Below are 25,063 nucleotides of genomic sequence, written 5' to 3' on the forward strand. Positions count from 1 at the left end.
TCGTTGGTATCGATCTCTATCTTCGCAAGTCGGATTTTGGAGCTTAATTGCACGTCCACACATTGATATCACTCTATCATGCCATAACCACAAACGAAAAGACATAACCGGACCAGCTGTTGCCGATTATCTGCACACACAGATTTGGTAACCGAAGCTCAACGTTGCTTGTTTTTGTGGTTTTTAATGTCCATTTAAACCATTCCAATTGGCTACCCTACAACCCCCGTTGGACGATCACGTTGAACAATGTCACGCAGTTGGTCGGTCATTGGACGGTCGAGCGTTGGAACACCCGGGCAAAGCAACACGTACCACGCCAACGAGCGGTGTAAGACATCAACGAACGAATTAAATTAACGATAATTGACATTTTAATTAAAGTCGCGTTTTCTTCCTCGCTGCCACCGCGCCATATTTGGCCGATAGCTGGCCTATACACTACAATTGGTATGTGTGTGCGTGTGTCGTGGGGGGTTCACTGTGTTCGTTACGTTGTCTGTTTGTCACTAAAAGGCTCGGTACTTCTGCACACTCCGTTCAAACTGAACGCTCGGTTATTTGCCTCTTAGACGTTGCCACCTGCTGGCATTTTGATAGGTGTCATATTTCCTTCTTCTCTACGTACAAGAACGAAAACTTTACTTGAAAGTAGAAGCGTACCATCTCGATCAGTGCATAAGCAATTGCCCTAGCTGCAAGAGCACTAAATGTCCAACAACCAGGCTGGCACTGCTGTCAAGGGGGAACCGCAGGATTATGCTCGACTGCATCCCCACGATTCACTGCCACAAACTCCAATCGTCTCTGTGTCTCGTAACAGAGTGGTGCAAGAAGAGGAAAAAACTTTTCCAAACGTGAAAATATGACTGTACACAGCATCATCATCATTATCATCATCACCAGTACTATTATTATTACCATTATCAAACCCGGCGCCCGAACGGGCCCGAGAAACGGTGTGTTGGTTTTCATAGGATTTCATTTCCTTTTCGTTTCTCCCCCAACCGGGCTAATACCATACCCCAGTCTCATACACACAGACACACCTATACTTAGCAGCATAACTTTTTGATGCTTGCCGGTTTATTGTTTGGCGTGCTGCTTCCGTGGAATGGAAAGCCTCTTGAGCAGCAAGTTCCGCCATCTCGCTGCCAGGTTCCGGTACATTGGGCTGAAGTATGCTCCAAAGGGTGGCCCAAAGAAAGAGGATAGAGAGAGAGAGAGAGAGAAAGAGAAAGAGAGAAAGACACATAGGAAGCGAAACGAAAGGGGTGACCCGCTTGTCAAGCGATACCCGGGTGGGTGCAGCTAGCAAGTACCGTGACGAATTTTCCACATCGATCTGCATCGCCACCTCGCGCGGGAACTTACCAGCAGCCCGTTGGTCCGTGGGTGGCTGACGGAGGCCGGGGGGGGACCTGTTCGCGAGGTTAAAAGGGATCCCGGCCGAAGAAAAATGACACCTTGCGCTCACCGCACATCGGCGCGGCGTTGTTTTGTCATTTGCTAGCGCGGGAAAATCGCGCCCGCCGGTTCCATTAAGTGCTCGGTGCTTCCGCGTTTGAGCGCGTTTTTCTCCGCCTTTCAACAACGGTTGACACAATGGCAGGAGGGATGGGAGAGAGAGAAAGGGGAGGGGGATAGGGGAGGGATATACAGTGGTTTACCATTTAGTTCTTGTGTGGCGGAAGTAGGTTACCTTAATTACCACCATCGGTTGAAGCAAACTGATCGGGAGGGGCGAAACAATGGGACGGAAAAACTACTAAACGAATAGAGTGCATATTCCAGTAGCAGTTTGTTTAATTGATTAGTCGTTTGCAATAGTTTAGTAATAAAAGTCAATTGTAGTGAATTTTGGAACTCATTCCAATCCAATAGAAAATCTATATCGATCAATTTCTATTTGAGAGTAGTACGCAGGCTATTTCCAACCTACTCTAGCTGCAAAGATGTTTTATTCCAGAAATGTCCGCTTGCTGCTAGTCTTCCTCTCAATGATTCGATGTCCTTCAGGCAATCAGGCAATGATTCCATGCCCTTCAGTTCCGAACTTCCTCCAAAAAAAAAGAACGGAAAAAGCAGAACAATTCACAGCTCTCTTCGTTCGTTTATTTGTTTATGACCGTGAATTACGTTACTGCGCTTTTCGATTGGGAAATGTAGTATTCCTCCATAGCGATGACGCAGCGCGGAGCCACATGCAAAATTGATGACCCAACCCCTACCCTCCACCAAACGGCGACAAATCCGATTTGGGACGGCGAATGAGCATTTTATTGTCCGCTCGGCAAAGTTATGGCTCTGTGGCAACGGCCACGTCCGGCGACCATCCCTAACCCGGGATCTATACATCCTTGGCTGCGCTGCATGCATCCATGTTCCAATGTTCCGATCCTAGCATGGCAAATACCGCTGAATGCGCGCTGGCACAATGCGTCGCAATTTTCCGGCTGCTATGAAACCGGAAATCGTAAAGTTGCCTTTTTAACGAGCAAAGTTTTGTGGCGATTTTTTCCCTTCAGTATTTGTTTCTTTTTTTTTCTTTCTATTTCAACGAGACACTCATTGTCGGATCACTAGGGTGTCTCTCACATCATGCATCCCACCACGCTCCGTCTCCCGAGACGGTGGTGTGGTTGAGAAAACAGTGTCAAGTGGCAAACCGCGATCCGATGACAGTGTTATGTGCCAGGGTCCAGCGGTGTAGCATGGCAAACGTCAAGCCCCATCTTCTTTTTCCCTTTCGGCGTTTGACCTCCCATTGGATGGTAATAAAAGTTGTGCCGAAACGTGACCGATAGTATGGTTTACAAAGGCGTACACCAGGGAAGGAATGAAGGGCATGACCGAGCACTCGAAAGGGGAAAACAGACACATCAATGTTATGCGCCTCCCGCACGTCCTGCAGGACGAGTGCAGGAACTGGCCGCCAATGCAAAGAGGCAAGCCGTATCCTGTCTCGACCGGAAATATGATAGTTTTGTGTGCTATTTTGGGTGCCCGGATCGTCTTACACATCAGCCCAATTGGTCCTACTTGTCATTCATAGCGTGTCGGTCGTTGGAAAGCGCTTCGCATAGATTTAGAAGCTTTCGTGTAGAAACGAACGCAAAAAGAACCCGAGAACGGCTTCAAGTTTGCAGCCAATTACGTCGTTTTGATCGATCGAGCATCGAGCGTAGAGAATTGATGTGGAAAGTTGGAGGAACTGCAAATAAGACGAGTGATAAATGTGATTACTCTCGTTTCAATTTTTAGACTAGTCTAGTGTTTGATGCGTACCAATCCCAGAGAGCATGAGTTCTGCCCCGTGGAGCAACAATTTCTCGCCAGTAGTTGGCGTCACATTCTCATGTTGAACAAAGCAAAAAAGGAACATCACAAAAAGGAACTGCCAGCGATCTTTTGAGGAAATAAAACATTTAACAATTAAGATGCAAAACAAGACGAACACTTCAAAAGTACGATGATTTCACAAGCATCAGACGTGAAATTTTAGATTTTCCTTCGCCTACAGCCACGCTGTGTGTGTGTGTGTGTGTGTGCTTACTCGGTGTCCCGCCTAACACATTGATGACCGGCAGTGCTCGAGCACACCAATGATTTGCACCAATTATGGTTGCCACATGGTTGCGAAGGTGGCGAAAATTCACACACCCCGTGGTTTCCATTTTGATCTTCGCCGTCTTGCTGTCACCGCTAGAGAAGGGAGGGTAGAGCGGTTCTCTTCAGTGGGTGGTGCGAGAAAAAAAAAGAAAAGAAACACATTGCATAATAAGCATAATGGTGCACCGGGGCGGCATCGATGTAATTTGGAAGCGATGCTTTAAAGCAGAAGAAAAAACGGTTTTTTTTTTCATTGCTTGGCGACTGGTAAGGCCATATTGTGTCATTTGTTTTTTATTTGTCTGATGTATACAACACACACATACGTAAAAGTAACACATAGAGAGAGGATCAATGGAAAAATGATCCTCATCAAATTGCACCAATGCACAATGTGTTCGGAAAACGTTCGTGTGCACACGTTGAATTGTAAGCGCGCGTTCCCGCCGTCCGCGCACAAGCGTTGGCTCGCACAAATTCTAATGCACGCAACAACATGACGCAACACACACACATGCTGGAGTATGTTCCAAATTCCGTTGCAAGCGCAGAGCGCGGGTTCAGCCGTTCCACGATCGCGACCTGCGGATGGCATTCTTACCCGCCGACATCCCTTCGAGCGTTCGATGAACTTTACCTCACACTATAATTATCCGGCGCGTGTGAAGATGATCTCCGGACGACCAGCAGTCCAAAACGTCCCAAGCAGGGTGACGAAATATCGGACCGCGTAAAACTGCTTCGCCCTCCGGTGAGTGTTTCTAGGAGCGGGAAATTACGCTAGCCCAACGAAAAGGAGAAGAATCTCGAAAAGATGAAGCCATCCTGCCTTACTCACACGCGAGGAGGTCTTCTCCAGTATCCAGTAGCCGGTTTGAGTCACCGAAACGTGGGACCAAGCCCCCCCCTCGCCTTTTTTTGGCCAGAAACCTATGCCGATCGATCGGGGATGTTCTGCCAAATTTCTCGCCTTCGCGTCGCACAAAATTATACATGGCGGATCGTGCACCGCAGCACCACGATCATCAGCAGCCTCTTCTGCCCAATCGTTGTGCAATGCCGTGGCACCCCCCTTTGGGAAGCCTGAGTATCGGGCCACTCCAGCAAGGGTTGGATTCGCGCAGCCCGCGCGGAAACTTTGATGATTCATACACTCAACAATGGGCGACGCGTACACGGTGTGGCTGACTGTGTGAAGGGACACATACGGTGTGTGGGCCATTCGGCTAGGAGCATAAATGATTCATGAGCGTAATTTGCGATCGGTGGAAAATTATGGGTAAGACCCAAGCCCTAATGGGTTTAAAATCACTAGCTGGTGGTATGAAGCGATCAACGGGGTGTCTCTGTTCGTTTGTGGGACAAATTCATATTTAAACAATTTACAACATCAACTAACTGGGTTTGTTATTGATAAAATTATCTTCAATTAAAGCGTCACTGAACACGCTCCCAAAGAAGAAAAAGAAAAAATCTAAATTAATTTTCCTTTTGCTCTGAAAAGCACATCGCCTGTTTTCCGCACCGTTGCAATTAATGCATTCGATTCCGGTTTTTCGCTCTATCCATCCTACCGTAGGTCCAACTCACCGGCTTTATTTGTGATGGCCATTTAAATTTGAATTCAATTCCTACCACCACCCTGGTCGCCTCTTACCGCATCACCCGGTCGGTGGTGCCATTCGCCGAGCCAAACAGGTTATTTCTCCTGCGGAGGTACATAACTGGAACGGAGCGGTTAGCTTGAATCTGCTGTAACCGGGCATGATGATGATGCATATGAATGTTCAGCTTCGATACACATGCACACACGCGGCATCAGCACGGAAAGCAACAACAAAAAAAGCAAGCCATGTTTCGTAATCGATTTCTGGCTGCACAAACATTACATCTTCCCCGTACCGTTTGCCCAGCGTGGCTACCCAATGGTTTGGCCGTGTGGCTCCGGACACCGGAGATGAGCTGGGTGGATGGATTTTTTTTTCCACCGAGGACATACAGGATAAGTGCATACAGCTGTCAGCGGATTCGATCCGTTACACTGCTGGAGGGCATTTGTGAAGCATTCGTTTGAAATTGCATTGATGTTTGTGTCCATACAAGGATAATAGTAGATCTACCTGTTGCATGGCATGAAAATGGGTCATTTCAATACGGTATTATCACGATTTGCATCCAATTGTCAATACTTACGCTTTGCGCGATCGGGTGTTTTCGGCATGTTATGTACGTGACACTTTATTGCGCTATTATGCGATAAGAAGGCGCTATTTAACCCCACACCAAGAGCAACATTTTCCCACCAATACAAATGTAATGTACACGATCTGATATACAAACAAGTATAAGAAATGAGACACGATACGCACTGCAGAACGTACAATAATATAGAATGTGAGTTAAGTGGATGAACCTTTGTAGCAAGCCCAAAACTAACATCCCAATAAAACTATGCACGCTTTTGTGTGGCCCAAGTGACGCTCGATGTTTTCCTCTGTTTTGCCTGTTGTATATGGGTACATTTTGACAGCGAATGGCGTGAAAGCAGCTCACTGTGGTGGTTTGGCATGTGTCAAGATATGCCCTTGCATTCCAAGCAAGCTGATAAGGGCACGCATATGAAAAAACAGATCACGGAGCACAATACTTTCGTCATATCTATGAAAGTAATGAAACATTTATGAACAGTCAAAAATCTACAAGAATAATATTTATTTGCATTTTGCAAAATTTCATTCCATGTTTGCTCCGTACATAAAATGAAAGCAATCAAATAAAATATGAATTGATTGTCCAGTAAAATGTTTCATATTTATTGTCATGGTGGCAGGCATCGGGATGCAATTGTTACTGACATATAATATTCAAAAAATGTAGATCACTATTTATTTAATACATAATAATGGTTAAATCAGACCGATCGACATCTATAGTAGTTGGCGGCGGTTCTTTGTTGACGATACGTTTACGCCAAAGCAGAAGTCCTACGTTGAGGCCGTGCAGCAAGATGGATAACAGTAAAATCCAATAGCATACCCCTAGGGAAGCTAGCCCGTCAGAGCTGTAGGGAATCTGTGTTGTAAGCGTATCCGTGATGGCAATGTTATCGGCTAGAGTACTAGCAAACAATGCTCCCCACATTATCATGCACAGTGCAGTGGACCCAAGGGCCACCCCATTCCAGATGTACAATCCAAACACGCTGAACACCGGTTCGATCGGATTAAAGAGCACGTTAATGATGGAAAAACTGGCCGAAATAGCTGCAAAACTTATAGCAATTCCGATAAACACCACCGTCGAAACCCACAGCCCAGTGTTGATAAAGTTACTGCGATCGATGTTGGCGGATGCTTGACGATTTTGGGGGAATATTGGTGGATCGATCCTATGGACAAGTGGAAGCATCCTTGAAGAACTGCTGGGACAATCGGCAGGGGGCAATCCTTTTAAGAGTTGCAAAACTTCCTCGGTTCGTGACTCTTCATCTTCTTGACAGCTGTATGCACACACATATTCGTGATAAAGACAGGTAACTGTAACAGAGAGAAATGAAATGAGATTATGAGTACACACACTACGGTCTAGTATGGCAAATGCGTTTGCATGATGTTCATCCTTACGTGTTAAAGTGTAGTACCGCGAATTGGGCAGAAAGTTTTGAGTTAAGGAACCCGAAAACAGCCCGTAGTTTATTTCACTATTCCCGGACGCGTTGCTTTCATATGCCTCCGATGTTATCTAGAACGGAAATAACATGAATGATGTAGAACGTTCCACTCTCATCACATTTTGCTCTACTGTATATACCCAATACGGTGTACAAAGTGAGACTATTAACACAATCAATGAAACACATGATACAATAAATGTGGCAAAGATTAAATTCCATTTCGTTTTAGCCATTGCTTAAGCACGTAGCTCTTTACACATTGATGCCTTTTTAATAAACCGCTTGCAATTTAATCACTTCAATGTGTATAGTTTCTAATGAAGATGATGATACTTCACTCGTAGTTCCGCTCAAACTGAGTCATTTGTTAGAGCTGAATGTAACATTCACCCAGTAGAGGTGTGCACGCGAGTAGAAATAAGATAAGAGTTTAATTTGCCATTGAGGACTGATAACAGGTATTGGTGTGATTATGAACATGAGGATGCTCGTTGAATCTTCACACGAAAAATGTAATAAGAAAACCTATCAGCATTAATATTTAGTCTCTTTTCTATTCTTCACGGCGGAGGTGCGTGTTTTTGTGGAATATAAAAACGAAATTTTAATTTGTTCTATTTCGTTCATGGATACTGATGTACTTCAAGTTTGTCTTTCATCTAATTCATTTAAAGAATTTTTAAAAAAAAGCAACATTTACTAAAGCGTATTCCTCCAATAAGTTAAATATGGCATCTACATCAAAAGTATCGTGCATGTATAAAACGTCCGCATGCAGTTATTTTGAATTATTTGCGATGTGTATTTATAACTCTCATCAAGCAAATATGAGAAGCTTCCATAGGTGCATTATTAATTAACTCTATCTCTCTCGTTCTCTGTAAATTACTCCTTTGGGCCTTGCTAGAAGCAAAAAAAAAGGACAATGCACATTTTCTACCACATAGTTTGACCTACTTTACGAAACGCCCGTTTGCGCAGGCAGAGCACAAAACTGTGCCAATGAGCGTCGGCTAGCAAGATGGACAGTGGTTAGATGTTGACGCCAAAAGGTAAAAGTTCCTTTGTGTCAATTCAAATCCAAACAATCCATCCCCGCGATGGCCCGGTTGTGTCGTCTGCCGCCTTGGCAAATCGATCGTCACCAGTTGATTCATCGCCGCTCGTTACTTAGGCTCCCTTGTAAGCAGCCCGTAGCGACTGTACGGAGACACAAAGAGACACCTTCCCATTTCCTCCTGGGAAAGATCATCGGGCACGGTATCGTGGGGGTAAGTGATGGTTTACATCAGGAGTATCGGCACGATTTCGAAGCCGCCCAGCTAGGTATGCATCGGAGCGCCAATCGAAGCCGTGCCCCCTTCGCCTGCCGCTGATAGTGTCGATTCTTTTGGGACCTTTTAACCGCAAGTGAAACCGTCCACCACCGCACATCTAAGTAGAACGGGATCATTAATAATCGGGACTGGTTACAATTGGGCGCGGTCGTCCGCATGGGTGTGCAGGGTGGCCGTGTTTTGAAGGCTCGCCAAAGTCTAGCCCGCTTTCCGATCCGTCCTTACCCCAAGGGAGTGAAACGACGAACCCCCAAAGCACGACCGAAGCGGACGAGAAGGAAACACATTAAATTCTTCGTATAAGGATAGTGCAAAACGGCGACGAGGATGGTTGGTTGATGTCCGTGATGCCGGCAGCGAACAATAATGGTGCGGCCGTGCACCACAACCAAGCCAAGTGTGTGTGTGTCTCGCGGTGTGAGCAACGGGAACGATGCGAAAGGTGCCTTTTCTCATCGACACTCCAAAAGTGCACCAATTGATTACTCTCTCTCTCTCTCTCTCTGCTCAGCTGCGGTTTTGCTTTTGTTTGAGCCAAGATCATCAACATTCGAGGGCTCGAAGTAGTAGGGCTCGGGTGGGGGGCGCGAACACAAAACAGATAGCGGCAAAGATAAGCGCTCGGTGGCAAGAGGAGGTTCGCATGGAATGCAACCCGGCATACCCGGTACTCAAAACGCGGTGACCTCGTTATGCGTGGTAGGGCAAGGAGAGAAAGGGCGGACGGGGGCAGGTGCGGTTTTCGAACAACCGCTTTTCGCGTATTCCGATGATCGACCACGATCGAACGTGAGCCCCGGAGCGGCGCGCATTCCTGTCGGAACCGGGTTGATCTTCACGAAGGGTGAAAGTGTGTGCAGTGACCCGACTTCAGGGACGTGCCGATGGGTGATTACGACGTGCGCATCGCTAATCAGTGCAGTCCCGCTTGCTACTTCCCCTCGTGCTAGTGGTGCAACACAATCCGAAACGCATTGTGAACGGAAACGTGAAAGAAGCGAGAAGCCCAAATTAGTTACCCCCGATGTGAGCGGATCTTCCGTTCAATGACACACACACGTGCACTGTATCCCAATATTGAAAGAGACTTCCAACTACACACACACATAACAAACCATAGGTATAACTACCTCTCCATTAGCGAGACCATAAAACCACGGACGGGTGTACACAGCTCGTTTTCAGCTATGCATGATTAGCATTCAGCGTGGAATTGCCACGCGAGATCCTGCGTTGGGCCACACTGAAGATGATCTCACCTTCGATGCTGTGTAGCGCAATCACGTTGCGGATGGGTGTTTTTTTTGTCCAAGTGGGGGCAAATGGTGATAAAAAATAGCCCCGGAGAGTTAATCCAACGTTACCATGACATAAGGGAGGGCTTTTAGTGTCCCGGCACTTCACTCCACTGGCAGCACCACACCTGACTACATATTTGTGAAAAATCGCCGCAAGATCGCTAGCCACTGCGCCGCTCGGTTACAACATATTGCCGACCACTTCAAACCCTTTTTGGAGGTTTTTATCTTTTACTTTGGCTGCGCTGCAGCGGATGATATCCGAACAGCGAGGGTAGCTTGTTGAGTAGCCGTGCTTTACAAATGATGCTGAGAAGTAACTTCCACCGAAGCTCTGGGCCCGACGAGGAATGTCTGGGAAACTTGTGGTCAGCTTGAAGTGGCCATACCTTGGAGACCTAGCCGAAGGGCTTACGCAATGCCCGTGTACACAGGTATGCCACGACCGGTTTTCACAAGCTACGGTACACCCTTGCTGTGTCTGTGTGTGTCGACGGAAATCGATGTTCAGCGACGTACTTCCTCTGGTCGGCAGTGTCATTCGTCGTACCTCTTGCTGCTTTACTGCAGGTTTGCAGTAAGACACCCCTTGCGTACACACAGCCGAGCTGACAGCCACCTTGAGCATCGGTAGGTAGCCGCTGGTGCGTGACATTTCCCCCTCGAGCCCCGGTTCCCTTCTCGGGCTCGATCCGCTCTACGTGGATCGGAAATACGCGCCAAACCGCGCAAGAAAAGCAAACAAAATGAGCACAAATCATTTCGTTACGCTGCGCTGCTTGCCGAACGCGCCTCGCCGCCCTAATCCGATTGGGTACGCAAAGGGGGAGAGAGGGGATTTTGGGTACGCGCCACTGCTCACTTCCCGACTTTAACTGATCCGAATTCCCAAAGTGTTTCTGCTGAATGTGCCGCACGCTGTACGAACCAGCGTTGTTGTTTCTGTCTTCCAAGAGATTGTGTCTCTATTTCGTGTTTGTGTTTTTACTCCTCGTTGCTTTGACAGTTTGGTTCCGAATTGGCACCATTACTCGGGCGGAGTAGTGAGCGCACGGCTTGTCTTTTGGTATTGTTTACACCGAGACGCAACAGCCTCTCACCCTCAGGCCCCCGGCGGACACATTACCTAACAAGAGCCACTTTACACCAGCTCGGGTCGCGCGAAAGATGTCTCGAAATAACCGCACCGCCACCGTAGGTATCGTAAACCGGTTCGGCTCCGGGAGGGTAAAAATACGCCAAAATTCAACGCACGACACCGACCACGTCCCAAAACCGGACACCGGGTGGAGCGGAGCAGGCACCTTTCCGCCCCCAAAGTGAACCAAACTTTCATAACGGCTTCCACTGGTGGTGGCGGTCCACTGTTTTGAGCCCAACGCGGTCGCCGCCCTGCGCATGGGTGCGGCGGGTGCAGTTTTCGAATTCGATTGCCGAATTTTTGAAGGCACGCGGCACGCATGCACTCTCACGCACTCTGTGATAGTGGCCGGGGTTGTGGCTGGTGAAAGTAAATAATTGTTATTTTGTTTTAATAGACACTGCTGCTGCTGCTGCTGCTCGTCAGGTGCTTCCATGCTCGGTGCCTAATCTTCATTTCTCCATCGCTCGGCTCTCTTCAGGCTACATTGGTTTCCAACTGGTGTACACTATTTTATGACAGGTGTCTCAATAGGCTCGATCCTCGCACCGAAAATGGGGGAACGCTTGTACTGTTTGCATGCAAACTCGGCTAGCAAAAGCGATCAGGCCGTTTTGACAGTCGCTGATGGTTGGCATGGCAAATTGATGACCCGTTTTCCACAAGCTGCTGCTCCAGTCCGCTGCTGTCCCCACAGTATGATGTAAGCTGGGGCAGGGTGGTGTGTGTGTGTGTTTCTTTTTTAGGAGAAGCTTTCGTTTCGCTGCCACAACTGCTATCGACCGAAAGCCGATCAATCATGCTTTCGCGTGGCGAACTGGAAAAAGGAAACAGCAAAAACCTATCAATGGAGCCCGTCCACCTATCGGCCACACTGCGCTGTCATAAACCTTCGGCTTATGGTCACAACGCACTACACCGATCGATAATTCCCTGTTCCTGCCCGACGAAACGCTCCAGTTTCGGTGAATGTCAATCGATGTCAGTTGGGCAACTGGCTGTGTGCCTACTGAACCGGATTACATTTATGCAATGGTCAACGGGATTAGTTTGGCACAATTAAGTGTGGATTTTTGGGCAGGCAAAAACAATAGCAAAGCAAAAGAAGAAAAACACAAAGAGTGAAAGGCAGAAAAAAAATGATCGTAATTCTACCTTACAGCCAGCAACAACTACATAAGCGAAAATTGGGTTGTTTAAAAATATTTACACTTCTTTTCCGTTTTTTTTTGTTCGATTGGTTCCCCTACCACACAACGATGGCCACTGGTACAGTGCCTGGACAGGCACTCAGACAATTCGAACACATTTCGCTTTTTTATGTTTTTGTTCGTAGTGTTGTTGGTGCTGCTGTGGCGCTATCTACATCGTGCCATGGCTGTTGAAAACTAGACCACCAACTGATTTTCTTGCCTGTTGCTTTCCAATTTTTCCTTTCTTTCTCCGTTCTTTACGCAACTTCCATCGAACTGCGCGATCCATCGCGACTGTAGGCGAGTTACAGGTTTTGCTCAAACCCTGTCCACAGTTGGTTAAAAATAAACAAGCAAAAAAAGAGGCCTCAAGGAGAGCGTACGGAACGCTTCTTACGGCCAATGATTCGGCATTCGTTCGATGCACTTTTGTGATGATTTTCGCACTTTTCTGCCCGGTACGAAAAACTGCAACTCTTTTGTTTTTATAACTGACCACCAGTGACGACACTGCGTCGCGCATTCATCAGGTAGGTAGGTTTGTTGGTTTTGGTTGGGCCCCTTCCGAATCCTCAGTGTGCCATCGGTATCCAGCTCGAACGCCAAGAGAAACGATGGAGTAAGTTGTATAAAAAAGTATGTTGCGCAACGTCACTCCTCAAATAGCTGCCTGAGCTGGCATGTTTGCATGTTTTGTGCCTACCATTTCTTAATTATCCTGAATCAAAGGATCCTGCATAGTAGTTCCGCAGGGCATTCAAGAAGAGACAACATCCCGGTAGCCCGAGGCCGTTCGTGTCACTGGATGGCAACTGATTAAAATAATGATTGCCTTTTTCCAACGATGTGTGGTGTGTGGGGGCTTCCTTCTCTGGTGGTGCTGATCGGCTTGCACCCCGGTTGTGTTGGGCGTGTGTTTTTGTTTCGAACGCCCGTTGTTATGCGCAAAAACCGCACTACCACCGAGCTTTGATGTCTATTCCTGGGCCTTGTGGGCTTTGTGTACTGATGAAAGACTTGCACCATTTATCGTCGACTGTTTTTTTTTTTCTTCTATTCACTGGGCAAGAGGAGCTTGTGTGTGTTGCTGTGACTTGTCACCAGCAGCTCAAAGGGCTGGCGCCTGCTAGAAATTATAACCACTCCAAGTAACTGTCCTGTCCGCTCATTAGCACGGCCGGGCTCGGAGAGCAATGCGGAACTGCCGGGGCATGGTGAGCATCCAACAGGATCTCCCTGGGCATGTTGTGCTTGTGAGCTTCGTGATCCGATAAATGGTAGAATAATATGAAAGGCGCACCGAACGCCTGGAATACATTATATCTTAGCCCAACCATCGTGTGACAGTGAACGATTGATTTAATCGATAATTATAGACACTATCCTCGGTCCCGATCCACCACCTGCCGGCCGGGCACGAGTTCCAGCTTACGCTGCTGCATCACCACTGCGTTATGCAATTTCACCATTATTGCTTCCATTTTTCCGCCCAGCAGTACCCGTCGCACACACCGCTAGCTCTGCACGTAACGCTTACAGCCCCTCCCCCCCCCCCCCCCTTCCCCTGCATCCATTGATCGGTGGCTGTGCACACGCTGCTGCATCCGCTTGGGATCTTCTCGTTACACACAATCGATACCTTTTGTGTGCTCTCTTTCCCTCTCGACGGCCACCTGCGGCCACCTCAACGATTTAAACCTGCTACTACACCAAAGGGGCGCACCAATAAATCCATGATTAATGATCGATGACCAACAAACCACCCCCACCGACACACACACACACACATCGAGACGTTACGAGGCTATTGGGCAGAGCAGAAATCGAAATCGTAAACCACCCCGCTTTCCTGAACCTCCAGCACCGTGCAGTTGCGGTTGGCCAAGGCGGAAATAAACTGCACACGATGTGCTTTTGGCACGCTTTTGATCGGGAAAGAAGCATTTCATCATTCAAATGCACACACGTGTGATTAGTTTTCCTGGATCTCTGTTTGGCAAAGGTAGAAAGGAGAATGAGTAATTCTAAAATTTGGATGCCTTTTTTATGTGTTTTTTGCGTATGTTTTGTGTTAAGAGGATTGGAATGTTTTCAAATAGGATTTTATCGAACCAAAACGCGTTTATTTTCGGTTTTTTGGGGGTTTTTTGTTCGAAGAGAGCAGCAATACCATTTATCTAATCCTCGCTGCTGAACGCATCGCTCATATAAGCGAAAATCGAAGCTAACACCCGCGGGCACACGTAAAAAAAAACACTGCTTTCGCTATCGTAACGAAATTGTTACGCTTTTGAAGATAAATCAGAGTAAAAAAGAAACACTTTTTACATACAAATTGTTTGCTGGTGGGTCGTGATTGCATTTGCTTGTGTAACAAAACAACCAAACATCGAGATAGAAGATGAAGAGAACAATACATGATGCGCTTTATTTGCCGTAACATAGTTTTTCAACAAAGTTACTACAATTTAAGTAGTTTAATCTAAGAAAATTTATACCGAAAATCTGACATGCCTACAGTAACTAAATGGCTGCTTACTACCTTCACTACAAAAACTCTGAGGTCAATCGCAACTTCCACTCGACGGCATCGACCCGCTTTCATTAGCGATCGCTACTATCATCTTTGCGCTAACCGAAGTAGAAAGTAGAATCTTCCCCTCACGTGTATGACGCTTTCTACACCCTCAACTTGTAACCTTACCCTTACCCTCGGCCACACTTTCATTGTTTTACGAGACCACTACAAACAAACACACGAGAAACAATCACGCAACCCTTGCCGTGGCCGAGGGTCATGGAGACGTCCTTCCCACTAACAATTCACACCCATGCCCCCCGTGATGATGGCTGATGCATGGTGAGGTTACTTTTTCGAGTGCGATCGTGCGGGGAGATATTGTGGCCGATGTGTTTAATGTTTGCTTCTTTTTTTTCTTCTTCGAGTAGTTCGAGTGTGTGGCGGATCTTTGAAGGGTTCGTGGCGGAACACACCCAGCGCAAAGCAGGGGCGAACCCTAAACTCTCCAGACTGTTGCTCGGTCGGTTGTAGTGGTGGTGGTGGTGATGGTGGTAAAGCTCTCGCCACCCTAAGCCAGACACCAAACAAGAGATTTTGCGCAGCAGATAATTAAATCCGTCCAGGCAGATTTCGAACATCTCCTACTGTAGCATAATTATGCCATTACACACCATTCGGGTACGCAGCATTCGCGTCTTCCTACTGCAGGCTGCCACTACTGCTGCCAGTGCCGATAACGATTGTGAATGTTTTTTTCTTTGTTTTTGTTTTGCATCCATGGGAAAATTTCTCCATTATTAAATCGACCGATCCTCACTGATAACGTCGTAGGCTGGTGACCTTTGTCTGGCTTGCTCCCTCTCTCTCTCTCTCTCTCTCGCTCTGCTGCCTCGTGTTTATCTGCCGCGAGGTAGAGCAGTGCGGTGAACTAAAATTAGCAAGTTTCACTTGTTATCGTGTAAATATATGCCTTTTTTACGAACAGAAGGCAAACTGTTGTGCTTAATGAACGTGCAGAGGGAAAAATATTTGCCGTACAGATTCACAGACGCCGTGTGCGAGAATAGATGGCGCAAGTGACTTACAGAGTTTCAATTTTTCAACAAATCTGTACTACAGATCCATACTTCCCTATTATCATGCATTATTGTCATGATCATGATCGATCGGATCGGGGTTTTATCCTCGAGGCAAAAGCAAACACGTGTATTCACGTGTTTGATCAAATAAAGACAAGACGTCTCTGCTATTAGAAACGTTAGGAAGCTTCTAGGCATTGTCAACAGAGAAGATTCACCCCTTTGAAGTTTGTTGGTCAAAACCTCGCTAAGGTTAAGTATTGTTTGCTAACTGCATACCGCGAGAATTCCAACCCTGTCTTGGAAAGGGGGACGGCAGGGACAACGATATGGTGTTGTTTTTTTCGAAACAACATCAGCTTTGATTGGAGTACATTACAAGTGTCAGTGTGGCGGATGGTCTACAATGTTTGCCAAAACTTTGGTCAACCTTTAGATCTTTCGGCGATCAAGTTGCTACTCGCGAGGGAGGACCGCTTCTCAACGTCTGATTCGTTCCTTTCGTGGCCGGACGACTGCTGTCTTGTTAAGTGCAAACACAAAGCTCGGGCTTTGCGGAATCTCTCTTTTTAATAGATTCTTCACACAGAACTCGCATTGTGGTGCGCCGAGAATGTTTGTTCGCGAAATTTTACACGCAATACGAGCTATAATGTGCGCGACTGATGTCAACGTCCATTGTACTTCTACAATGTTTTGGTAGAATAGTCTTGTGTTGCGATGAAAAAAACGATATGGTTTGAGCAGTCAATTATCACGACGTCACTTTAATGAGATGTCAGACATATGCGCTCGCTGTGTTTACTTCCGCCTGCAAGACGCGGAACGCTTTATTCTAATGGCTTGCGATTAGCACTCCCCGGGGACGTTCCCATCGTGCCGTGCTGAGCCATTCTGCGCTTAATTGTATTAGTCGATTGGTATTAGAAAGCATTAGACAAAGCTTGTCCTGTCCCGCTCTGCTCCCCCGAATTGTCGATCAGCTCTCGTTGGCGGACCAGAGAACTGATTTATTAGCCCCGTTTGCCCACTCCCTACCCTTCCCGGGGACGGTACACAGCAGGTGGACAATAATTTATTGGCATATTTTCTATCATCGGCATCATCGGTATGTGCCGGTGTGTCGTCTCGCGTAATGGCGCCATTACCATGGTGCGTCCAAATTGAGGTTATGACAGGTGACCGCCGATTAATGAATTGGCTCACGTCGAGCTTTCTGTGCCGTGTCGCCGCTGCTATTCTGAAACGGGTCAGCGAACGCATTCCGAAGCCGGAGACAGCTGCAATAGCGGCGGGATCGGGATATTATAACTTAACCCAGCTACGTGTCACGCTGGAAGGGAACACACACCCGAAAACCCTGATACGTCATGGTGCGTTGTGCGAAAGTGTCACAGCTGTACAGAGGGCACGCGCACGTGCAAATGGCCGTTGAAGCGTTATAAGTATGGTGGGCAAAACAACAATGTCTTCAATCATTTAAGCGAGAAAGCAGAGTTTGAGCACCGCCGTTTGAGTTTGGCTGGTACTTGCAAGCGGGTCACAAACGGTACCAGACGGCGGCACCGTGTCCTCCCCTATCAAACACAAACACACACACGTACCCAACCCAAGATGGAGAGAGGAGTGGAGGTGGGGAGGAAGCGCGCGAATATCGTCAGCCGATGATAAATAGCGAGAACGTGTTTGAGCGTACTGCAAACCTGTATGCGTATGCAAATTAGCCAGCCAGAGGGCATATGTGTGTTAGGGCTCATATTTTGTGCCTTCTTCGTCTTTCGTGTTTTTTTTCTGTTCTTTCTCAACTGTCACTGCTTCCTTTTGTGCCCCCGCAATAAAGCAACTCTCTGTAGTTGCGAAAAATTAATAGCATTATTGTTCCAGTTTCATTTTCGTTTCTATTTGTCCGGTTGTTTCTTTTTTTGTTTAACTTCTTAAACAGAATTAAACGGTCGAGGCGAGTGATGAGTGAAGTTATTGTTGTGCCGCAACCGGGAAGCGTACAAAGCGTGATCCTTTTGTAAGCACGCCGCCCTCATTAGTAAAGTAAACGCGTGCTGCCATACCGAAAGCTCGAGCTAAGTTCGCAAAAGCTCGCTTGTACCACTACCACCACCCTGTGCAAATTGAAACGGAAACCTTGTGAATTGTCAATCCACAAGCCGTTGCTCCGAGAAATGCCACGCCTTCCGGGGTTTTGTTTTCTAAATAATGATGACTTCACTGTGGACAAACCGCTGAAAGCTACGTTCTCGATCGAAAGGAAAATGTGGCCATGTTTTTTTTTTTCTCTGTGCTCGCTAGTTGCCTCGTGGGAAAACCTTCCCTTTTGTTGCACCCGAATATATGCGATCGCATTGGTTCTTTTGGTTCGTAAAGCAACACATCGTCGTCGCGAATTCTCGGTAACTCTGGGTAATTAACTGCCAACCAATCACTGTTTCCACCACCTCGAGCCACATCGAGGAGCCATAGTGACGTAGCGATCGATAATTAGTAGCGCGTGTGTGTGTGTGAGTGTGTGGAGTCACTGTTTTGCCCGACGTTCTTCCCGGAGATATTCTTACTGGCTGGTATTTATCCTTGAGAAGCCGGTCGGTTTTTTTTGCCTTTCCTCGCATGCTGATCATCTCTGCTAGTAATTTGGATAGGCCGGTAATCCCTTCGGGTCTCCCGTAGTGAGCAGCGTAGCGTAACCTAATCAAAGCGAATCGTCGGTAGGGGAAGTGTTGAAACCGGTTCCTGGGACTTGAGACACCCGCTTCCAGCAAACCGTAGTTACAGTCAAGTTTTTTTCTGTTTTCCACCCATAACGTAGTCCAACCCGCAACCCGCCCCTCCCGCTCCTGTGTGATGGTCGATCGTGTACGATTAGCTTAGGGCACTGGGGAAACGTTACACACACAAAAAAATCGACTACAAACAGCATCGCGACTCGCGCGGGTCATCTGAAAGACGATCACTGTTTCGTGAGCCGGAATAATGGTGATGTGCGAAGATGATGTGAGCGTCTTGAAACCCTTCCCACAGGTGTGTTCTCTTCCACCCGTTTTGACCTTGACAGGGTGATACAGCTGGAGATTTGCATACACACAGTGTAAGGGACATTTTTTATTCTCCGTTCGTCGATAATGCACAACCTGATTAATGTAACAGAATCGTTTTTTTTTGTGTTTTTTTTTTGGCTTCAACCAGGTGGCCTTAATTTACTGCCAGACATATGTTCGCTCTTTCTCTCTCAGCTACACACACACACACATTTTAAAGGGGGCACGAAGCACCCCGCCGACACTGACAATTAGCGCTCAATTCGCACACTTTTCGTGGCGGCAATCAGACGACCAGCCAAACAAGCCATCGGACGGTGACGGCAACTATTGGTGGATGCTTCCGCTAATAAAGCTTTGTAACGGCACCATTCCGGGGTGTAGCATTTGGTTAACAGCCTGGTAAAGAGACGTTATTATTTAGTAAGCAAATAAACGAAAAATGTGATCAAATTAGGCAAAAATAAAAGAGCAAAGTATCAAAGAGCATCAAACGTGTTACAAAAAGCACCATTTACACACAATTTGGCTTGCTCGAGTGGATTTGTGAAATTGTGACGGAAAATGCAACCCTGCTGTCACTTAGCAACCCATCGAAGGGAATGATCGTTTGGCCACGAATGATGTGTCATACAGTGAGACCTTCACCCTGTGGCTGTGTGCACCATTCATGCCAGAGACACTTCCGTTATCCGTTGTGGCATTTGTCGCGATGACCGCAAACGGTCGTCAATTGTTTGACTGTGGGTGTCGTGGGTGGACGGCGGTTTTTTTCAATGCTTTCTGCCGGAGCAACACATCGCAAAGCATTACCATCAATATGGGTCACTGCACCAGCATGCATCGATTGTATGGGCATGTGTGTGTGTGTGTGTGCATTTTAAAATGCCCAACCTGCAGATAATTTCGGCCGCTCCCACGGGTACACCGTACTACAGAGATCGCTTTTATTCTGTTCTGTGGTCGCTGTTGCATTCCCATTAACCTGTCGGAGCGCTTAAGGTTGGGCAGTGTGCAATTGCAGCTTGGAAGGGAAAGGGAATAATAGAGAACACGTTAAATGACATCCAGAGGAGAGTCTATAACACATTCACCAAACATTAATGGCCCTTTATCAATCGGTACTTCCGCTGCGATGGTAGTAATTTTCCTTTATCTGGTTGTTTTCTTTTGCACCACAAACGGTTCACCACCACCGAATGGGCCGTGGGTGCGTGCGCGAGTAAAAGGTTCCCCTCTTACTAGGCATGATATCGCTGCCGCAACCTAGACCCTGCAGGAAGGTTACTGCTTGCGCGTGTGAGGGCACCCCGACAGCGCCCTCAACACAGAAGCCTTCAAAAACAATGGATGGAAAAGTACCGGCAGCATGATGATGATTTGTTTTGGTCGCCGACAATGATTTCCAATCATTTTGCTTTCGACAAACGACAAACGGCATGATCCGCTATTTACGTGCCCCACAATTGCATAAGCCGGGGTGACGCACCCTCGCGCCCGCCATTGGCCGCCCCTTGGGCACAATGACGTTGTCACGTTGTTCTTTAAGGCACGACGACGCCGCGCGGTTGTTTGTTGCTTTTAAAATATTCCACAAATTTGGAAATGTCCAAGGTCCAAAGGCACACAAATCATACGCAACACCCACCCCCATACGGAGGGGTGGCTTCTGTCACCGGCTAACCTTTCTGTCCAGGGCGTGTTACGGCGTGATCACAATGCGCCCAATTGTTTCCTTCGCCCTCGCTAATGCCAGACCTTTCGGGGTAGATTTTGGGGCATTTTTTTCAAGGTTCCAGCGGCTAGATTGTTGCTAGATTTTGGGATAGTAAACCATTGCACAAAACACACAGGCACCTTGTACTAATCAAATTGTTTCGTTCCATTCACCCCTCCCCATTTCCTGCAGGTGATGGATGTGTGGAGAAACCGCTCGCCACACTGTGGCGTAACTACACGCAGAACAGCAAACCGGACGTGATGATGAAGCTGTGCCTGTGCCCGTCCGGGCTGAAGGCGACCACCCGGCAGCACGGTCTGACCGAGTACTGGTCGCACCGGATCACCTACTGCAGCTCGCCAAAGAACTATCCGCGCGTGTTCTGCTGGATCTACCGGCACGAGGGCCGCAAGCTGAAGCACGAGTTCCGCTGCCACGCGGTCATCTGTTCCAAAGAATCCGTTGCGCTGGAGATTAGCACCATCCTGAAGGTAAGGGGACCGCAAACGGAAGCACCCGTAACGTTCCCAACACTAACACGTTTCTATGCGGTGCTCTTTTTCTTGCAGGAAAACCTAGCCAAAGCCCTGCGAGAGTTTAAGCGCGACAAGCTGAACCGGCAGAACGCGCGCCTCAGCCTAGCGAACAGCGTGTACGACAATCCGAGCATGCCGCGCCGGAAGATCATGCTGAGCGTCGGCGCGAACAACTACCGGCCACCGCTCGAGCGCTCCAAGTCCGCCCCGAAGCTGATGGCCATCGAGGAGATGATCGGCGAGGAGGACGAGGAGGAGGAGGGAGAGGACGACGGGGCCCGCGCCCTGAAGGTGGGATCGTCCACGGCGGCTGGCAGCACGGCGCTGGAAGCCTGCTGCCGGGAGGATGCCCTGTTCCCCTCGACCACGCTCGGCCGGCGGCGCTGCCGGCGGGGCCACTCGATCAGACGGTCCCGGTTGCGGAACTCGTTCAAGACGCCCAAGGACGTGGAGGCGCGGGCACCGCGCAAGAACGAAAACATCGTGCACATCAGCCCGATGAACAAGTCGGTCGACTCCATCCTGGACACCATTAGCCAGGAGGAGGGTGAAGAAGAGGAGCAGGAGGAGGAGGAGCGAACGAACGATGGCGAGACGGCACCGGAGACGGGTGGCTCGCAGCCGCCGGAACCGGCGGCCAAGCTGGGCAAAGCGTCCAAGCTGTCGCACCACTCCGACTCGTCCGAGGATGACTTCGAAGCGTTCATGGCGCACTACAACTACAACTCGAGCGAACCGCTCTCGACGGAACTGATCTCGTACTTCGACATGAAGCTTAACCCCACCGCCGTGTGCAGCATGCACGATCTGAGCCAGCACCATCACGGCAGCCTGCCGGTAACGCTCGAGGACACCCAGCGGCTAGCGCTCAGCCTGGACGATCTGGACCACTACTCGCTGCCGGCCGGGGTTGGCGAGGCGGACGACGCTGCGCTGGCCGGGCTGCGCACCCGCGAGCTGAAGGACCGCGAGGACGAGCTGGACCGGGACGAGGTGTTCTTCAACCAGGACGAGGTGCTGGAGATGCTGCGCACGGCGGCAGAGTCGGCCGCGTCCGCTTCCACCGCCCAGCGCCGGCTATCCGACGACCGGCTGCTGCGCCATTCCGGCTGCCTGCACGGGGAGGACGATACGGCCCCCCCGTCGCTGCTGTGCGTGACGAGCAAGCTGCAGGCGGCCAACGGTGGGGCGGCGCACCATCCCGACAGTGACGAGGGTTCCATATCGAGCGGGTGCGAAACGTCCAGCACGGTCACGACCAACACGGACGACTCCGGTGCAAGCGGCAATGGGGGACGAACCGGTGCCGTGGCTGCCGCTGTCCTCGGCAAACCCGGCTCGGTGCTGGAGCGCGTGCGCAGCTTTGAGCAGCTCGCCGAAAACCAGGTAATTCACGTGCCGCTCGGCGAACGCACCGGCCATCAAGGGCAGCCGGACACGGGCAGCTGTGCGGGCTCGCCGGAACTGATCTTCAAGCGCAGCATCACCTTCCCCGCGCCCGGCGTCAAGTCGAGCTTTCTGATGCCAATGACGACCGGTGGCATTGCCGCGCAGCCGGCCGGACCGAGGACCGAACCCATCGATTCGCCGCTCGACTCGTTGAACGGGTCGCTCGTTGAGGCACCGGCACGAAGGGAGGAGGTGGTGGAGGAGAAAGCACACCACCACCCTCACCACCACCACCAACAACAATCGACCAAACCGAAGGTGCGTCAGATGCGCCTCAAGTCGACGGTGGCCGCCGTCAACACCGAGCTGATCAATCATCTGCAGGCGATCGATTCGGACTCCGAGTTTAGCGACGAGTCCGGGTACGTCGAGTTTCAGGACAATCAGCCGTCGATCAAATCGGTGACGGCTTGATGCCACGTGCCCCAACCGGACGATGTTTGCTAGTGCTGTGCGAGGCGGAGTAGGACAGTAGAGTTTACAGCTTTTTTTTTCTAAGGTTTACTGCAGCGGCAATCACTGTGAACTTTGTGTGTAGAACTTGACTTTGTTAGATTTGCAACCCCTCGTGAGGAGGAGCAGGAGGAGGAGGAGGAGTAGTATTTTTACAACCCAATACCTTCTTAGCTAGACATAGGTGGCTACCGTTAATGTTACTCCTACACTAATGTAATGCACTGAAGCAGCTGTACGATCCTCGCGCTTGAGGTCAACCAGAAAGCGTCCGTCGCTAATTAGTACATTGCAGTGAAAGGTTGAGTGGTTAGTTAGTTTCTTTCTTTCCTCGTTTTGTTAAGCCTTAAACTTTGCTACATTGTTGTGCAGTGTGACGAAGAAGCAGAGCTGTGTCCGATTGAGGACATGATAGGTGGGAGTGCAAATGTGCAAACGGGGAGAGGGTGTAGTACACTCCCCGCAGCTCATTTGCTTGCTGCTTTGTTGTTAAACATTTAGCTTTACACACAAGGGTTAGCCGATTAGCTTAGCCGTTAGTGCAGTTGCGAGTTGCGAACGTAACCGCGCCTGAGCGATTTGGTTTCCCAGGTTTCCAAATCGCCCGGTCAAAAGAACGGGACGATTCAATCAGATACCAAATAACTTATTTTATAATCAACAATAACACATAGCAAACATCTACAGAGAGCACAGGATTACGCTTAGTCCTTATGTGCGCAAAAATGCAACTCCAGGCTGACAATGCGGGTAGGTTTTCGTGCACTAATCGAATGCAGAGAAGCATCCAATGCCTAAATGATGATATTATCGATAATCGCACGCATCCCCAATTTATAAACGAGACCTGCGACGTTGCTAAGAACAGCATGGTGATCAACTCCTCCGAACATGAATCTAATCACTTCCCCCACCAGTTGAGGATTGTTGGGCCCATGTGCCGCCACGCGCTAGAAAAATCTAGTGTCTAGACAGCATCCACTGCTACGCACCATTGGTAGTAACCGCCCAGGTGGTGGTAGGTGGTGGTTACTACCACGGCACGGCTCTGAACATAATCTAAAACAGCGCATAATGGGGAACACTTGGGAACACTTACAACAGATAGTTAACCGCGGGAGCAAAGATAAGTAGCAGTAGTAGTGATAGCAGTAGCAGAGTAGTGATAGTAATATTGTACTAAAAATAGACATCTACATGTGAGGACGTCGATGTGACACGTGATGGACATTGTACAGGGTGAGCTTGTGCACACCGGGTGCTGCTAAATAGAAGCTGGAAAACCAAGACATTAGACTATATACAATTAAGCCAGTGGAATTGTTGTTTATCTTTCTCTCGCCTCCTCTCTGCTCCACTGCACGCTACGGGAGGGGAGGGGGTGTAATCATGGTTAAGGACCAGGGGCAGGGAAATAGTATATTTATTGATAACCCGTCACGTTCGGAAATGTTATTCTTCCTTCGGATTTGTCACAAGTTTCTATGAAAAATAAAACTTTCAACTAAAGTGTGGTTACGCGTTGGTATATCATTGGACGAAAGAAAACAGTTGATAAACGATGGTAAAGGTAAGGCTGTATAAGCGATAATAGAAAATATGTTTGCATCAAAATAGCTTCAAATTTTATTGCATTCAGTTGATATCATAGTCAAACTTATCCGAACTTTTTTTTTATTTTCCTTTTTATTAACCCGAGCACTAACTGCATACAGTAGAGCGTCGATTATCCGGGCAGCTCGGGACCGGACGGTTGCCGGTTGCCGGTCAAACGCATATTAAACATATGAAATTCACTCAGTTTTATTATTAATTCACCTAGAATCAATCGATTAATCGTTAGTCGAATATTATTTTAATCAATAACTGTAGGTTTAACAACTGTTCATGAACAGAAATGAATTTCGAAAATACCCCTAGGTACACTACAGAGCTGCACAAGAAACTGGTTTCCCAATTGATTATCGCTGCAAACTTTCGCCGTACGTATGAACAGCTGTCAGA

General features: G+C 48.4%; 2 protein-coding genes across 3 annotated transcripts in view; one reads left to right on the forward strand and one right to left on the reverse strand.

Annotated features, from left to right (window-relative positions):
- Positions 1–24,568, forward strand: part of LOC120953665 (uncharacterized) — a 63,816-nt gene extending 39,248 nt beyond the window's left edge. For both annotated transcript variants that reach the window (XM_049605982.1, XM_040373812.2), the window contains 2 exons: positions 20,811–21,112; positions 21,191–24,568. In XM_049605982.1, coding sequence (XP_049461939.1) covers positions 20,811–21,112; positions 21,191–23,020 — 2,132 coding nt within the window. In that variant the 3' untranslated portion in view covers positions 23,021–24,568. The remainder of the gene's footprint in view (positions 1–20,810; positions 21,113–21,190) is intronic.
- Positions 6,471–7,650, reverse strand: LOC120953666 (uncharacterized). The gene is made up of 3 exons (XM_040373814.2): positions 7,423–7,650; positions 7,236–7,353; positions 6,471–7,148 (listed from the first exon to the last, which is right to left on the reverse strand). The coding sequence occupies exons 1-3, from the start codon at positions 7,516–7,518 to the stop codon at positions 6,502–6,504; spliced, it is 861 nt and encodes a 286-aa protein (XP_040229748.2). The 5' UTR covers positions 7,519–7,650; the 3' UTR covers positions 6,471–6,501.
- Positions 24,569–25,063: the final 495 nt, after the last annotated feature.

This window comes from Anopheles coluzzii, chromosome 2 (genome assembly GCF_943734685.1).
Source record: "Anopheles coluzzii chromosome 2, AcolN3, whole genome shotgun sequence".
NCBI lineage: Eukaryota > Metazoa > Arthropoda > Insecta > Diptera > Culicidae > Anopheles > Anopheles coluzzii.

Bases quoted from the DNA above. Each gene is read 5' to 3' on its own strand.
- LOC120953666 (XM_040373814.2), bottom strand. From the start codon at position 7,518: ATGGCTAAAACGAAATGGAATTTAATCTTTGCCACATTTATTGTATCA. The intron at 7,354-7,422 runs GTATATACAGTA...TTTCCGTTCTAG, and splicing joins CACTTTGTACACCGTATTGG to ATAACATCGGAGGCATATGA. The intron at 7,149-7,235 runs GTAAGGATGAAC...TCTCTGTTACAG, and splicing joins GCGGTACTACACTTTAACAC to TTACCTGTCTTTATCACGAA.